Below are 17,508 nucleotides of genomic sequence, written 5' to 3' on the forward strand. Positions count from 1 at the left end.
CGCAGCCCTAAAGTACTGTGCAACTCAAGTGAAAAGGCCTGGAATCTTATTTTTAAGCACATTATTGAGATGTAAGTAAGTCACGACTAGACTTAACTTCAAGGGAAAACCTTTACCTTTACCTTAAGTAAGGTAGACATATTATCGTAGTCAGTGCTAGCTGGGTTTGATTAAAGTTGTAGTCCAAAACAGCCAGAGGATATCAGTTGTAACATTATAATAATATCTAGATTCAGTTGCCTAAATTGGCTAAATCAAGTGGTATTGTTCTGTCACGCGCTGGGCCTGTAACTATTGTCTTTGTATAGGACGTATACTTTATGCCCAGCGGGAAGCCAGGGCGCCTAAAGAGAGGTTCTTGAGAATTTCCCTGAAAAGGATGGCCTTTTGAGTCTTTAATGAAATAACAAAGTCTTTATTGATGAACAAATAATAAATCTTCAAGGAGTCAAATAACACTTCAAGGTTTCCTTAATAAACTGTTGGCTTTTCAATCTTGTCCTCAGGGGATGGGCAATTGGCTTGGGATAACTATATTTTCTCTGTAAGAAGAAAATCCCCTTATAACCTCTCCCAGGCTGTCTATCATATGGGCCTAGCTGATGTGGGACCTACTACTGATTCCAAATGCGTCTGGGCATTGAGTTAGACCTACCAACCAAGGCTTGCAGATGTTTCAGCTGGGGTTCCGTGAATCTGTGATTCTGTTCTCTCTCCGAGGTTTCTTTGGAAACTTTAGGGCTGTTTCTCTCAGGAGCTGTGAGGCTGTAAACTCCCAGCCAGAGCTTTTGGGACCTTTCCCCTGGAATTTCTGTTTCTGTTTTCTCAGATGTTCTGTATCCCCGGATGTTCTTGAGATATGAAGCTTTTCTACGGGACGAGCTGGTCTACGTCCTATAGCTTAGCTTCCTTAAGTGAGACTGACTTAAAAATGGCTCCTTCCCTCCCAGAGCCCTGAACAAGGGGCGGAACCAAACTTAATGATGATTGACAGGCGGCCTGTCGTATGACTGCAAACATTAGCAGCAAGAAAATAAAGTTGAAGCTTCTGGTACAGCCGTACCAGCACAGGTATACATTCACATAAAATATATATAGCCAGTCTTCCTAGATCAGACCTAAAGCTTATCATGAAAGCACACTTTTCACACAGTAGGAAACCCATTTCTCATTTATTTATTTATTTATTTATTTATTTACAGTATTTATATTCTGCCCTTCTCACTCTGAAGGGGACTCAGAGCGGATCACAATGTACACATACATGGCAAACATTCAATGTCATTAGACATACAGACAGAGACAGAGATGAAGACTCAGAGGCAATTTAACATTTTTTTCCAGCTTCCAGGCTTCATAAGGTATGCTTGATTCTGGCCACAGAGGGAGCTGCTGCTTCATCATCCTGTGACACTGAGTCCTTGATGGATTGCTTCCTCATTCCTTTCTGCATGCTGCTAGATGATTTTTATGGTGTTGTAAATTAGTTAAATTAGCCTCCCCACATAAGTGGTACCTAAATTTTCCTGCTTGATAGATGTAACTATCTTTCGGGTTTCTTAGGTCAACAATGAACTGGGCTATTTTTTTTTTAATGGTTGGGCGCTCACTTCAATGTTGGCTGGCTTCAAACTCATGACCTCTCGGTCAGAAGTGATTTATTACAGCTGGCTATTAACCAGCTGCGCCACAGACTGGAATCTTCTTATGGAAGATTCGCTATTAAAATATGGATACAACTGAACTTTCCATCTCTTGCTTCCCAGCTATACAGAGAGGCATATTGCCTTTAGCATTGGAGATGACATATGACCATATTGACTAGTAGCCAGTGATGGCCCTAACCCCTGTGCATCTCAGTCCCTTTCAAAGTTTTCCAAGCTGGCAGCCATCATTACACCTTACTGCAATTAATTCCACAACACGACTGCATGCTGAGAAGTGTTTTAATCTATCCTTAATCTTCCCTGGAAACATCAATGTTTTCTGCATTACACTTCTAGGGTCCTAGTATTTCTAGTATTATGCTTCTAAGATTATCAAAACCAAGCTTCTGGTATATAAACTTCTTTTATCCACTTTTTGCACTCCATGCATACTTCTCTCTCTCTCTCTCTCTCTCTCTCTCTCTCTCTCTCTCTCTCTCTCTCTCTCTCGGAGTTGTTTCCGACTCTTGGTGACCTCAAAGACCAGTCCACGCCAGAGATCCCTATCGGCCATCGCTGCCCCCAGTTCCTTCAAGGTCAAGCCAGTCACTTCAAGGATACCGTCTTCGATACCGTCGATCACGGTATCCTTCTGGGGCACCTTTCCGGGATGGGGCTCGGAGGTACTGTTCTGCAGTGGCTCCGGTCCTTCCTAGAGGGTCGATCCCAGATGGTGTCACTGGGGGACACCTGCTCGGCCCCACAACCATTGACTTGTGGGGTCCCGCAGTGTTCAATACTGTCCCCCATGTTGTTCAACATATACATGAAACCGCTGGGAGAGATCATCCGGAGTTTCGGGGTGCGGTGTCATCTGTACGCAGATGATGTCCAGCTCTGTCACTCTTTTCCACCTGTCACTAAGGAGGCTGTTCAAGTCCTGAACTGGTGTCTGGCCGTTGTGTGGGACTGGATGAAGGCCAACAAATTGAAATTGAATCCAGACAAGATAGAGGTCCTCCTGGTCAGTCGTAAGGCTGAACAGGGTATAGGGTTACAGCCTGTGTTGGATGGGGTTGCACTCCCTCTGAAGACACAGGTTTGCAGTCTGGGTGTTCTCCTGGACTCATTGCCGAGCCAGGTCTCGGCGGTGGCCAGGGGAGCATTTGCACAACTCAGACTTGTGCGCCAGCTGCGCCCGTACCTTGGGAAGTCTGACTTGGCCACGGTGGTCCACGCTCTGGTCACATCCCAGATGGATTACTGCAACGCGCTCTACGTGGGGCTGCCTTTGAAGATGGCCTGGAAGCTCCAATCAGTACAACGGGCGGCAGCCAGATTGTTAACTGAGGTGGCATACAGGGAGCGTACTACTCCCTTGTTAAGCCAGCTCCACTGGTTGCCGATATGCTACCGAGCCCAATTCAAAGTGCTGGTCTTGGCCTACAAAGCCCTAAACGGTTCTGGTCCAATTTACCTGTCCAAACGTATCTTCCCCTATGAGCCCACTAGAACCTTAAGATCATCTGGAGAGGCCCTGCTCTCAGTCCCACCCGCCTCACCGGCACAGCTGGTGGGGACGGGAGACAGGGCCTTCTCGGTGATGGCTCCCTGGCTGTGGAACTCCCTCCCCAGTGACATTCGGCAGGCTCCATCCCTTCTGGGGTTCAGAAAAAAACTGAAGACCTGGCAATGGAAGAATAAGCATGTGTTGGCTTCGACACGATCTGAATTAAGGCTCTTGTACAAGGTCTGGTGGATGAATGGCATAAGCACTTTGCATTGTTTTAAACTTTGTATATTGTATTTTATGACTGTTTTGATTGTTTTAACTGTTTTAACATTTTAGTTCATTGTATAACAGTGTAACGGCATCAATTACCACTTGTAAGCCCCCCTGAGTCCCCTTAGGTGAGAAGGGCGGGGTATAAATAATTGAAATAAATAAGTAAAATAAATCTCGCCCTTGGTCGGCGTCTCTTCCTTTTTCTTTCCATTTCCCCCAGCATTGTGATCTTTTCCAAGCTTTCCTGTCTCCTCATGATGTGGCCAAAATACTTCAGCTTTGCCTCTAATATCCTTCCCTCCAGTGAGCAGCCGGGCATTATTTCCTGGATGATGGATTGGTTGGTTCTTCTTGCGGTCCAAGGCACTCTCAGGATTTTCCTCCAGCACTAGAGTTCAAAAGCATCTATCTTCCTTCAATTCAGCCTTCCTTATGGTCCAGCTCTCGCAACCATAGGTAACTATGGGGAATACCATTGCTTTCACTATGCACACCTTTGTTGCCAGTGCGATGTCTCTGCTCTTCACTATTTTGTCAAGGCTGGCCATTGCTCTCCTCCCAAGAAGTAAACATCTTCTGATTTCCTGGCTACAGTCTGCACCTGCAGTGATCTTCATGCCTAGAAATATAAAGTCTGTCACTGCCTCCACGTTTTCTCCTTCTATTTGCCAGTTATCAATAGGTGTAGTTGCCATGATCTTGGTATACTTTTGTATCTCTAAAATTCCAGCCAAAATATCAATGTTATATCTTGCTCTCACCCCATTCTGTATTCCTGCCCGAAATCCCTGGGAACATGCTTATAACTTCAGTCTAAAATAAATTAAACATATGGCAATGGACTGTATGATGTACATTTACAGGCAGAATCTTAATAAGAATACATGTTAGCGATATATGTTACCATATTCCAGCTTCATATTTCATTTCTTTAAGATATTATCAATATTTCAACAGCACATAGTGGCGACAGTGCAGGACTTTTTGCTTTATCCATTAATCTGGGAATGGCTTTAATAGCTGAGAAAAGGCAGTACCTCCAAAGAATCGTTTTTAAAGGAAATATTTCAAAAGCACTTCTAAAGGCATCCTTGCTTTCAACTGTCTGCACCACAGTGTAAAGTACTACGAACTCTTGCTTCACATGACAGAGAGATCAAGAAACTACAAGGCACTGAGACAGTCCAACATTGTGTCAGCTGAATGAACAATAAAGTGGTTTTAAGACTACAAAGACACTTGAAAGTTGCCTATTATTAAGTACCTTTGTCCCACTGAGCTGTAGGGTAACACACAAAACAAATCTCTGGAGGTGAGTAGAACATTTGAAATAGAACGTATTTTTAAGGACTTTACATCTTTGTAGGACTGATGAACACCCACTGTTCACCCACCTATTTCACATTCCTTTGAACACTTTGTGATGGCTTCACTACAAATGTATGTTCAACCATTCAGATGTCAGAACACAGCAGAACTCAAAGAATGTGCCATCTAAAATTCTGTTTGATTTGGAGGATCATTGAATTAGCATTCATCTGCTATGCATACAAAATGAAAATACATGCATGCTTCCATCCCGTTACATCCATCTACTCAAATCTCCATATTATCAGAAATAGTAGGTGAAGGCTGGATCTACACTGCATTGAACTGCATTATATGGGTCTGCACTGACCATATAATGCAGTTCCAAACTGCATCACATAGCAATGTAGATCCAGCCAGAAATGATTTTCAAACTAATTTGGATTTTGCATTTTTAAACATAACATTTGCCAAAAAAAATCAGCCAAGGGATATTGCTGATTTGCAGAAAAGGGGGAGGAAATTCCTTACCACCTCAACTGACACTTGACACATGTATTTATAATTCTGTCCTTGCATTTTCTTGATTAGATCAAAACAGCTTTGCTGACTAAACAGACAAAATGGCATCAGGTCCATTTTCTGGAAAAAAAAATGGGGGATAAAAAAAATCCCAATTTACTTATGATTACTTGGAGCCATGAACCCAGGCAAAAGAGTTACCTGCATAGAGAAACTACTTCAAATTCTATAAGTAACTGGATTGATAATGTACCTGTATGCTAAATACATGAAGTTTGTGAGTAAACCAACTATGTTACTTTTAAAGAAGTCTACTTCTCTTGTCTCTTGACAGCATGATTTAAACCATGATGTTTCAAGGAAAAGTAAATGTTTTTGGGCAACTGAAAAGAACACTTCTGAAACTCTGCAATATATATGTTTTTGTGCATTGGCATATCTTTGTCCCTAACAGTTTAAAGAGATATCTAGGTATATCAGTAGCTATGCTGGCTGAAACTGTCTTTTCTTCAAAGTCATGTAAGATTTCTCTGTTACATACAATCACCCAAAATCAGCCAAAACAGATGACAGTGATACCACAGTACCTTTCCACAGAGAAAAAAAAATGTTAGGATGATAGAATTGAGAGAACTGGGGGACCTGACTCCGGTACATTATGGGTAGACAAAGAAGTAATGAGTATTCATATGAAAAAGAATAGCTCTATTCCAAACGGTTCTCAAGCCATAAGGAGAGGTGGGTAAGAAATAAAATTATTATTATTATTATTATTATTATTATTATTATTATTATTATTATTTGTATGCAGATTCATATGTAGTAATATATCTATCTATGTACTATGTATTTTAGTATATGCATTTTATGGTATTGTGTTTTATCTGGGAATTTTAACTGCATTGTACCCCCACCTCGAGCCATGAGGAGATAGATAACAAATATGATGATGATGATGATGACGATTATTATTATTATTATTATTATTATTATATTATTATTACATGGAGACTGAAAATGTGTATGCAATGCATGCATTTGTACATGTGTCACGAGATTCAGTTATAGAGTAATCACAATAGAAAGAAAAATATAGTTGAAAGGAAGAAAAAAGAAATGTCTGGGATTGGCACCCTAAATTGGAAAAGAGAAGATGAGTTCAAATAGATCAGCATAATTCTATTAATATCCTCTATAGAAAGTATGTGGGTAATTCTGTTGATTTTGTTCTTTTTAATGTATGGTTCCTACCTAAGTCAGTTGCAGAAAATAAATTATATTTTGCATGGCTAATAAGTCAAAATGCATTATTGAGTATTCTGTGACATATACAAGTTCAAACCATACATTTAAAAAAATATCTTTAACCAGGACACAGGCATTATTGTTTTCTATATACTGTAAATTGATAGGATTTCCCAGAGTCATTACACAGTTAGAATTATATAGTGCTCATTTTTAGCTATAGAAACTTTAAATAGCTTAATTAGAAGCAGAGAAAGGGTTTACTAGCAATCATGCAATATAAATAGTGCCAACCACAGGCAAAACTCTACACACAAACAAAGCTTATGTCCCAGGGAGACTGAATTCCCCCCTCCTTTTTTTTTAAACCACATTCTATGATGCTATATTGCATTCTCCTTTTAAATGTCTCTTCAGTTCTAAAGCAGCTCATATAATTTGCTGGGGATAAGTGCGAATGAATGTCTGTGGATAATCATGTCACTCTCCAAATCAAAGCAAGATTTATTGATTTTTGTCTGTACAAGTTGAAAAAATGTAGAATTTTATTAAAGTTTAGGATTTCTTGCTTCATGTCAGACTGGAGCAAAATTTGATGTGACTTTATGTCTCTTCTTTTGTTTGTTTATTCCTCAACTGGTTGCAATTAAATGCAGGAATTATATTAAAAACTTCAAGAGATACTTTCAGGCCACAACAGAAGACACAGATCATTTCCATCACTGGAAACAAGTCCAAATACCACTTCCTTTTTGTTTAGTATCATCTAAAGAATACTATTTAGATGCTGACGCTAGCAGGAGCAGAGCCGACAGTCATAAATCTGATAATGGAAGGGGTGGGGGTCAATCAAAACTTTATTTCAGGGTTATAAGTTCATGGGGAAGAGAGGATGAGATACTGGCAAGTCCTGAGCCCCACCACCCATTTATTCTCACTTTGAGAAAGACTGTAACTTCATTTTGGTCTAGTTAAAGCATTTCCCCTAGTTAAGAGTGTGTATATGTGTCTCAAAGTGGTCTGCCAACTTATGGAGACTCTATGAATTTTGTAAGTTTTTTTTTTAGGCATAGAATACTGAGCTTTTTTCACATATTATCTGCTCTACTAAATCTACGGAATTCAGGAGATCACTGCTAATCTGGATAAACCGTTGCATAGGTTAAACTTGACAATTACACTTAATGAAAAAGCCTCAGAGAGCTTTGTCCAAGGTCCTAATTGCCCAAGCTGCAGCGAAATTCAGTATCTTCAAATGCAGGAAAAATAAGCGGGAGAAGGTACTGTTTTCTTGCCTACTTTTCATGAGCACAGTTTAATCTTTTTTATAATCCCCCGCAAACAAAAAGTAAACCCATATTTACTTTCCTCTCCCAAGAGGTCATCACTCTTCCTTATCTGGAAGTGGGAAGCCTCCTTGAAATGCCCTGGAGAGTCTGTGGCAACGAAGGCCCTCTCCTCTGCCCTCCTCCTCGGCTCTTGGAGCTGCAGCCTTGGTTCCTTGCTTCTGAAAGCCTTCCTCTCCTTCTCCTCTGTCTCCTCCAGCCCCCTTCCTCTTCCTTGTTTGCATCTCTTAGAGAGGAGCCTCCAGTGGCCTAGGGGATAAAAGCCTCATGACTTGAAGGTTGGGTTGCTGACCTGAAGGCTGCCAGGTTCGAATCCCACCCAGGGAGAGCGCGGATGAGCTCCCTCTATCAGCTCCAGCTCCATGCAGGGACATGAGAGAAGCCTCCCACAAGGATGGTAAAACATCAAATCATCCGGGCGTCCCCTGGGCAACGTCCTTGCAGACGGCCAATTCTCTCACTCCAGAAGCAACTCCGGTTGCTCCTGACACGTTAAAAAAAAATCTCTTAGAGGAAGGGGGACCTTGCATGAGAGACAAAGGAAAACACCCGGCTAGGCAGCAGCAGAAGCAAGCAATGACCCTATGGTGGAGGGGGCATTTGAAATAAATAAAACCTTTTTGCAGCAGTGGTATAGGTTTGACTCTGAAACCTAACATGAGAGCTGCCCATTCCTGACATAGGACCTTCTCACATTAACTAAAGGATTCACCATGGATTGTGGCAAATCTGGCGGGGCCCGGTGGGGGGAAACCCATAACCCCACACTCCGCATCACATCTGCTGCTCTGTTTCCCCCCGTAGCTGCCTATGCAACATGGGAAGCTGCTCAGGTTGCTGTGGCAGTGGCGTATGACACTCTCTCTTCACTTTTGCCATGAAGCCCTGTCAGAAGTAGATGTATCTCATGGGCAGGGGTGGTTCACCCCCGAGGCCAACTAGGAATTTGCCTGTGGCGCCATCTTGTTGGAAGGAAGGCCTCGCCAGGAAGGCGTTCCATGCTTCTCTGCTCAGCAAAGCACCCAGGAACACCTTCCTGGTGAGAAGGAAGGCGTTCCTCGGCACTTTGATGAGCAAAGAAGCGGGCGGGGCTTGAGAGGGAGGGGATGGGGCATGTGCGAACCACGCCCAACCGAGGCTGAGGAGGAGGCAGCACGTGGCACCAGAGGTGCGGGATCCCTGTCAGCTGTCGCTGCCCCCAGTTCCTTCAAGGTCAAGCCAGTCACTTCAAGGATACCGTCCATCCATCTCGCCCTTGGTCAGCCTCTCTTCCTTTTTGCTTCTATTTTCCCCAGCATCGTGATCTTTTCCAAGCTTTCCTGCCTCCTCATGATGTGGCCAAAATACTTCAGCTTTGCCTCTAATATCCTTCCCTCCAGTGAGCAGCCATTGGGCATTATTTCCTGGAGGATGGACTGGTTGGATCTTCTTGCAGTCCAAGGCACTCTCCGGATTTTCCTCCAGCACCAAAGTTTAAAAGCGTCTATCTTCCTTCATTCAGCCTTCCTTATGGTCCAGCTCTTGCAACCGTAAGTTATTATGGGGAATACCATTGCTTTCACTATGCGGACCTTCGTTGCCAGTGTGATGTCTCTTCTCTTCACTATTCTATCAAGGTTGGCCATTGCTCTCCTCCCAAGAAGTAAACGTCTTCTGATTTCCTGGCTGCAGTCTGCATCTGCAGTGATCTTCATGCCTAGAAATATAAAGTCTGTCACTGCCTCCACGTTTTCTCCTTCTATTTGGCAGTTATCAATAGGTGTAGTTGCCATGATCTTGGTTTTCTTGACGTTTAACTGCAATCCAGCTTTTGCAATTTCTTCTTGCACCTTGGTGATAAGGCTCCTCAGCTCTTCCTCACTTTCGGCCATCAGAGTGGTATCATCTGCATACCTAAGGTTGTTAATGTTTCTTCCAGCAATTTTAACTCCAGCCTTGGAATCGTAAAGCCCCACACATCACATGATGTGTTCTGCATACAAGTTGAATAGGTAGGATGAAAGTATGCAGCCCTGCCGTACTCCTTTCCCAATCTTTGTTCCATGATCTGTTCTTATTGTGGCTGCTTGGTCTTTATACAGATTTCTCAGGAGACAGACAAGGTGACTTGGTATCCCCATACCACCAAGAACATGCCATAGTTTATTATGATCCACACAGTCAAAAGCTTTAGAATAGTCAATAAAGCAGAAGTAGGTGTTTTTCTGAAACTCCCTGGCTTCTCGTTGGTTTCTCGTTCCTCTGCCTTTTCTGAACCCAGCTTGGACATCTGGCAACTCTCGCTCCATGTATTGCTGGAGTCTGCCTTGCAGGATCTTGAGCATTACCTTACTGGCATGAGAAATAAGTGCCACTGTATGGAAGTTTGAGCATTCTTTAGTATTTCCCTTTTTTGGTATGGGAATATAAATTGATTTTTTCTAATCTGATGGCCAATCTTGTGTTTTCCATATTTGCTGGCATATGGCATGCATCACCTTGACAGTATCACCTTCCAAGATTTTAAACAATTCAGCTGGGATCCCATCGTCTCCTGCTGCTTTGTTATTAGCAATGCTTCTTAAGGCCCATTCAACCTCACTCCTCAGGATGTCTGGTTCTAATTCACTCACCACCCCGTCAAAGCTATCCTCTATATTATTATCCTTCCTATACAGATCTTCTGTATATCCTCGCCACCTTTTCTTGATCTCTTCAGCTTCGGTTAGGTCCCTGCCGTCTTTGTTTTTGATCATGCTCATTTTTGCCTGAAATTTGCCTCCGATGTTTCTGATTTTCTGGAACAGGTCTCTTGTCCTTCCTATTCTGTTGTCTTTTTCCACTTCCATGCATTGCTTGTTTAAAAATAGTTCTTTGTCTCTTCTGGCTAGCCTCTGGAATTGTACATTTAATAGGGCATATCTCCCCCTATCGCTGTTTCCTTTAGCCTTCCTTCTTTCTTGAGCTATTTCGAGTGTCTCAGCAGACAACCACCTTGCCTTCTTGGTTTTCTTTTTCTTTGGGACATACTTTGTTGCTGCCTCCTGAACAATGTTGTGGACTTCTGTCCATAGTTCTTCTGGGACTCTATTTATTAGATCTAGTCCCTGAAATCTATTCTTCACCTCCACTGCATATTCACTAGGAATATTTGTGAGATCATATCTAATTGGTCTGTGTATTTTCCCCATTCTCTTTAGTCTGATTCTAAATTTTGCAATAAGAAGTTTGTGATCTGAACTACAGTCAGCTCCAGGTCTTGTTTTCACCAACTGGATGGATGTCCGCCACCTTTGGCTACAAAGGATGTAGTCAATCTGATTTCGGTGTTGACCATCTGGTGAAGTCCATCTGTAAAGCCGTCTTGTTCCACTTTACCTACCATATTTTCATCCTACAGAATTCTGGGATTTGCAATTCAGGGTGGAATATTTACAATTCTCAGTTGAAGAGCTCTAGTTCCTCACCAAACAACAAAATTCATGATTCCACAGGATATAGCTGTGGAAGTGAAAACTTTGTGCTGTATTTGTGTAATCTGAAAGGGCCCCTTCATTACATGTGCTTGCTCTGCTCCCTGCACTCCTAACCTTTACACATTCTGCATGAAATTATTATTATATAATTAAAACATCTTCTAACCATGTTCAACCACATACACTTAGAAGCTTTCCCACAACTGGGAACATCTAAATAAGACTAATATTATACTGTTATTTATGGATAAAGACTGGAAATCATCAAGCCTATCTTTAAATATTGCTTAAGATATTCTCAAAAGTTCATGAAGCTAGAGCAATAAATTCTGCACCTCATAAATAACCTACAGAAGTTGGCAGTTTTCTTTTTCTTTTGATTAACCATAAGCACATAAATACTTCTCTTGAGAAAGTCACTATATGCATGCCACACTACAGAAATTAAAAAAGAAAATCATGTTGTTATTATCCAAACATCTGGGTTTGGCCTTACTTGAGATGACAGCAAATTGCAGTCTATATGCATTCCCTTCCCTGTTGTATGTCGTTGAAGAAGTGCAGCCATAATCGCTCCATATGCATAAAGTCCTGTGGCAAGATCAGTCATGGCTACTCCTGGCCTAACTGGCTCGCCTCCCTAAAAGAAAAAGGGGAAAAAACAAGGGAAAAAAGCTTGACTTTTCAGCATCACACATTACATACCACCACCTTTATTTTTCTTTAAATATACCTGCTAACTATATTCCTGACTGAATCTTCTTAGAAACTGACTGGCAGGATATCACTTTTGGTTTAAAGCTTTGTAAAACTAACATTGCCACCAAAGATCTCACTGATTCACTTGTGGCCTGTAATAAGATCTAGAATAATCCATTACACTCTACCATGTTGCTATGAGCCTTTTAATCCATGCTGTAGCATGCATTGGCAAGTATGCATTTTGTAGCCACCACAGTTTCAAGTCGTCATGAAGCTGCATTAAATGGTCAGTGTAGATGGGGACCTTGGCATGTTAAGTAGCAAGATGCAATGGGGAATTCCTTTCCTTGCAATACAGCTAGAACTTATGATGTATTCTAACCATAGAAACACAAAGGAAAAGGCAAAATTTCTATTTGAGCATTTGTGCCATATTCAAGATGTAATTTGAATTTAGATGATCTAATCATTTAAACTGCAACATACATAAAACATCCAGCTTCAGTATAGAGAGTAGAACCAGGCATTCTTTTCCAAAATAAATATTTCTGGATCCTTCCAGATTGTGATTCCATTACACCACCATGATGGTCCTTAAATACTGCTAGTACAGTTGACAGTCTCAGGATGTAATCAGAAATCTTAGAAAACTGTTGAGGTCAGGAGATAAATATCATGACAAGTGGTATTAGAGGAGGAAATAGTTTGATTTTTGTTTTTGAAGTGACTAAATCATAGCACCAATCTGCACCCATTCTCAGCAGGTTCTTGGCTCAGCACAAAGATGCTCATAATCAGTTGCATTTGTGCAATGGCTGTGTACTAGCAACAATATGAAGAAATGGAAGTGAAATGGTGGATAAAGGGGAAAATGGGAGCCCCAAAGGTGCAACTGATAAAGCCTCTTCTCATAAATCCTTATAAGACCTCTTTCTCCTAAGAAGTTTATAATTTAAATTCTCCCAATGAAAACAGGTAACAAAGAAAGGTGAAACAAGGATTACGAACAACTGATAGTTGCGTAGCATTATCCACTACATACTTACCTGGGATTCAGAAGTGAGCCCACTGGCCTCAGCGTGGCTTATTTCTGAATAGATGGGCAATGAAAAATCTAGTTATATAACTTGAGGGCTTTATTACAGACATTATGGAGCTGAACCATATTTTTTCGGATTTCAATTTCTGCATGTGACCCTTATCAGATAAAAAATCAAATTCAATTGCCATTTTTAATTCACTGCAGCTTTCTCTCTGTTACGTAATTAACATACGGTAGCAAAGCTTAATGTATCATGAACAATCATGAGACTTTGTAGAGAGCCATTCAAAGTTACTTCCACATGCAGGACCATTCAGGTCAGATGTTTAAATTGCCAGGTGCTAAAGCCATCTTCATCAGGTAATTCTGGTGGCAACCATCATAATTAAGCAAAATCAAGATCCTTAGAAAGAGAGTGCTATGGGAACATTTAAAACTGATTTGGCACCCATGAAGTTAATGGTTACAAGATAATGCACTCATGCAATAAAGTACTGAAACAACATTATATCAATTAAAAGAATATGCAGGGAAACTGCATTGCATATTTGGAAACTGTTTTGTGATTCTCTCTTCAGGATTATTTTCTGAATATGCCACCAATTTTCTTATTCAAACATTTTAGACTCTACTGTTCTTGGCTTTAATCTGCTTCCAAATGTGTTGGCTAGAGATCAAAGCTTCACAGGAAAGTCTGATAACCAAATGATAATACCAGGTGCAACATCATATTTTACCTAAGAGTCTGATTCAACTCAATAGAGATCAATTCAAGCTGGAACATGTTTGGAATTATCCTCAAATTTTAGCTATTTAGAAAAGTTCCCAGCCCTGGCTAGATCACAATGCACATGCATAAACTATTTAGAAATGACATTATTTTTTCCTTATTCATCCTATTTGCAAATAATCTAATGCTAACTTCTGTTTTACTACTACTTCTTACACCAGCAAAAACATGAACTGCTGACCAAAGTTTGTTTTTTCTTAAAAGTATCAGGATATTTTGGTGCTTAGATTTGCAGATAATTTAGTTACATTTAAATCATCCCCACCAATTAGCTCTATACCTACATGTGTTATATTATTAAAGTTTCATTTATCTTTTTAAAGTTCTTAACAAAAGAATTGAAGAAAGAAGAAAGGTATTTTCGTAAACAAATCAATCAAGACTTTATTTTTTTAAAGAAAACCCTCCATCAAATCAGAATAGCCAGCCACAACACACAAAGACAATCTCTTCTGTGTTAACAGAAAAATATCATGGCAGCTATTATATCTTCAGAATAGAAAGTTGGAGATATAAATAAGAATGTGAGATATGATCAAAGCACTCCTTTGTGTTGAAAAAAATCCTATCAGTAATACAGTGAAACCTTGACTTACAAGTGAACCAACTTACGAGATCTGTGAGATATGAGCTGCTACTCTATTTTTTGCTTTGACGTGCAAGCTGAGATTTGAGTTACGAGCTAGCACTAGAGTATGCTACCCACTATCTTAAGCAGGTCTTTAAGGGAACAGCCAGGAAAGCTCCTAGTTTTTGCTGTTATTTCTGCAATCCCAGGGCTTTGGGAGATTGTAGGAAATCTGAGGGCCAGGAGTGTATCATCAATAAACTTCTATCCTTTTTAAAATAGGCAAGTTACATAGATAGCTATCATTCTAATTGATAATTGCAGAAGAATTTTTCACATTGCAAGAAAAGATTCCCTTCCCTTTGAATACATCATGAAATCAAGGCACTGAACCAAGTGCCTGTTAGGATTCTATCCTATGGAGCCCTGGGATTGTAGATTGGTAAGGTAAAGGTAAAGGTTTCCCCTGACATTAAGTCCAGTCGTGTCCGATTCTGGGGGTTGGTGCTCATCTCCATTTCTAAGCCAAAGAGCCAGCGTTGTCCATAGATACCTCCAAGGTCATGTGGCTGGCATGACTGCATGGAGCGCCGTTACCTTTCTGCCGGAGCGGTGCCTATTGATCTACTCACATTTGCATGTTTTCGAACTGCTAGGTTGGCAGAAGCTGGAGCTAACAGCGGGCGCTCACTCTGTTCCCCGGATTCGAACCTGGGACCTTTCGATCTGCAAGTTCAGCAGCTCAGCGCTTTAACACACTGTGCCATTGGGGCTCTAGATTGGTAAGGCATTGGATAATTCCAGCTGAAATTCCAAATGCTCCTTAAAGGTAAAGGTAAAGGTAAAGGTTTCCCCTTACTAAACTATTAATCCGAGGATTCCACAGGATAGAACCTTGGATGTCAAAGTAAATCCCACCATTATCATTCTACAGTGTGAACGGACCCATGGTAATTTGGGGTGAGGTGGGGGTGGTGGAATGGAGTAGATGACAAGGATGGCTGGAAGGATTCAAACCGTGATCTCCAGAGGCATAGTCCAATGCTCAAACCATTACACAAGTGTTTCTCAAACTCTGCTCCTCCAGAGTTTTGGACTTCATCTTCCAGAAATCCCAGCCATTTTACCCGCTGTTAGGAATTATGAGAGTTGAAGTCCAAAACATCTGGAGGAGAAACTCTGCATTGCACCATGATGATCTGGAGGTATTTGGGAGGTTCTAATTTTGGGGGAAGATTAATGTTTGCCTGCTGTTTTATGTGTGTATTTTGGGGTGTCTGCATCTTGTCTCATTGAATATATGTGTGTAAAAGACAGAAATAACTGTTTTGCACATTTTTTAGTTTTATGGCACATCTTGTTTTAGACTTGTGCATCCATGGTATACGTCTTTTGCCGGGGGAGATATTTTCATGGTGGCAGTTGCTGCTCAAGCTGTTTCTATCTTTTTTAACTGGATTTTTTGTGTTCTGGGAAAGTGGTGTACTATAAGAGTTTATAAGAGTAAACCAAATATGAAGAGATTTGTTAGGTGTTTATGGTGGAAGAGTTAGGGATTACTTAATAAGGCCTTTTGTTTAGAGCGCTGTTGTTTGGTGGTTGACTGAAACCAGTTTCAAATAAATGCAACATTTTAGACTTCTTGTAACATTACAGAAGGACAAGGCTATTTCTTTCCAGAAAATAACGAATTTTCCACTGTTTTTGATCTTAAACCTCATCAAGCCTAATCATTGCTATTCACTGTATCATCATGTGCAACTGTAAGCTTTTAAACATTTTACATTTGTAATAACGTACCTCAGTTCCTGTGATGTGCAAAAGGCCAGAGACAGCAGCTGCAACAGAGTCATATCCTGCTCGTTGACACTTCGGACCAGTTTGTCCATAGCCTTCAAACCGACAGACAAGTAATTAAAACATACACAACACTATTGGCTAGTTCTTTGGTAAGAGTGCTACAGATAAAATAAAATGAATTAGATAACCCTCTACAGCCATCACCATACACACACAAAGACAATTTATGTCAATCAAGATCCACATTCTGAAATTCCTGAATAAGGACACATCACAACTGATTGTTTTATCTGTTAAAGCACACAAATGTATAACTAAATTGAGTTTTTATGCAACCTTGGACAGGGTAAAGAAGAATATAAACCTGATTTTAATGAATTCAGGGAATTACTGGTTGAAATTCCATGGCTAGACATGCTAAAAAAAAGATACCCAGCAAGAATTAGGGTTCTTAAAATTGCTAAAAGCACAGTCACCAACAATTGTTTCAGATTATTATTTCTCCCTCACACCTTCCTTTCATCTCCTCAGTGTGGAAATGTGTTGTACTTTACACTCTTATCTAAGGCCCCTTCTACACTGCCATATAAAATCCAGATTATCTGCTTTGAACTAGATTATATTACAAAGTGCGTTAAAGCACTGAGCTGGAGACCGAAAGGTCCCAGGTTCAAACCCCGGGAGCGGCGGGAGCGGCCACTGTTAGCTCCAGCTCCTGCCAACCTAGCAGTTCGAAAACATGCCAATGTGAGTAGATCAATAGGTACCACTCCGGCGGGAAAGTAACGGCACTCCAAGCAGTTATGCTGGCCACATGACCTTGGAGATGTCTATGGACAACGCCAGCTCTTCGGCTTAGAAATGGAGATGAGCACCAACCCCCAGTCGGTCACAACTGGACTTAATATCAGGGGAAACCTTTACCTAGATTCATATAATCCAGTTCAAAGCAGATAATATGGATTATCTGCTTTGATAATCTAGATTAAATGGCAGTGTAGAAGGGTCCTAAATTATCAGTACCAAGACACAACAGCAATCCATCTAGCTTCAGATTCTTCCACACCTCTCTGCCAACAGCAGAGTTCCAGGGATTCTGGAGATTTGGTATTTTAACGTAAACCTAAAATATGCACACAACACCTTCTGTGATTACTATTTTCTGTAGAGTCTCATAGCCTCCCACTTTCCTAGACTGGAATTATGGCAAGCATTCTCCCAGCAAACAGAAAAAATAATGGTTATTTTAAGGTTATAATTTTCATTTATCTATAGCACAAAAACAATGCAGCTAATGT

At 40.8% G+C, this 17,508-nt stretch overlaps 1 protein-coding gene across 4 annotated transcripts in view; it reads right to left on the reverse strand.

Moving 5' to 3' along the window:
* Positions 1-17,508, reverse strand: part of sugct (succinyl-CoA:glutarate-CoA transferase) — a 396,207-nt gene that overhangs the window by 349,604 nt on the left and 29,095 nt on the right. For all 4 annotated transcript variants that reach the window (XM_008112865.3, XM_008112868.3, XM_008112866.3 and 1 more), the window contains exons 7-8: positions 16,211-16,302; positions 11,805-11,948 (exon numbers count right to left, since the gene is read on the reverse strand). In XM_008112865.3, coding sequence (XP_008111072.2) covers positions 11,805-11,948; positions 16,211-16,302 — 236 coding nt within the window. The remainder of the gene's footprint in view (positions 1-11,804; positions 11,949-16,210; positions 16,303-17,508) is intronic.

Source organism: Anolis carolinensis, chromosome 6 (assembly GCF_035594765.1).
Source record: "Anolis carolinensis isolate JA03-04 chromosome 6, rAnoCar3.1.pri, whole genome shotgun sequence".
Taxonomy (NCBI): Eukaryota; Metazoa; Chordata; class Lepidosauria; order Squamata; family Dactyloidae; genus Anolis; species Anolis carolinensis.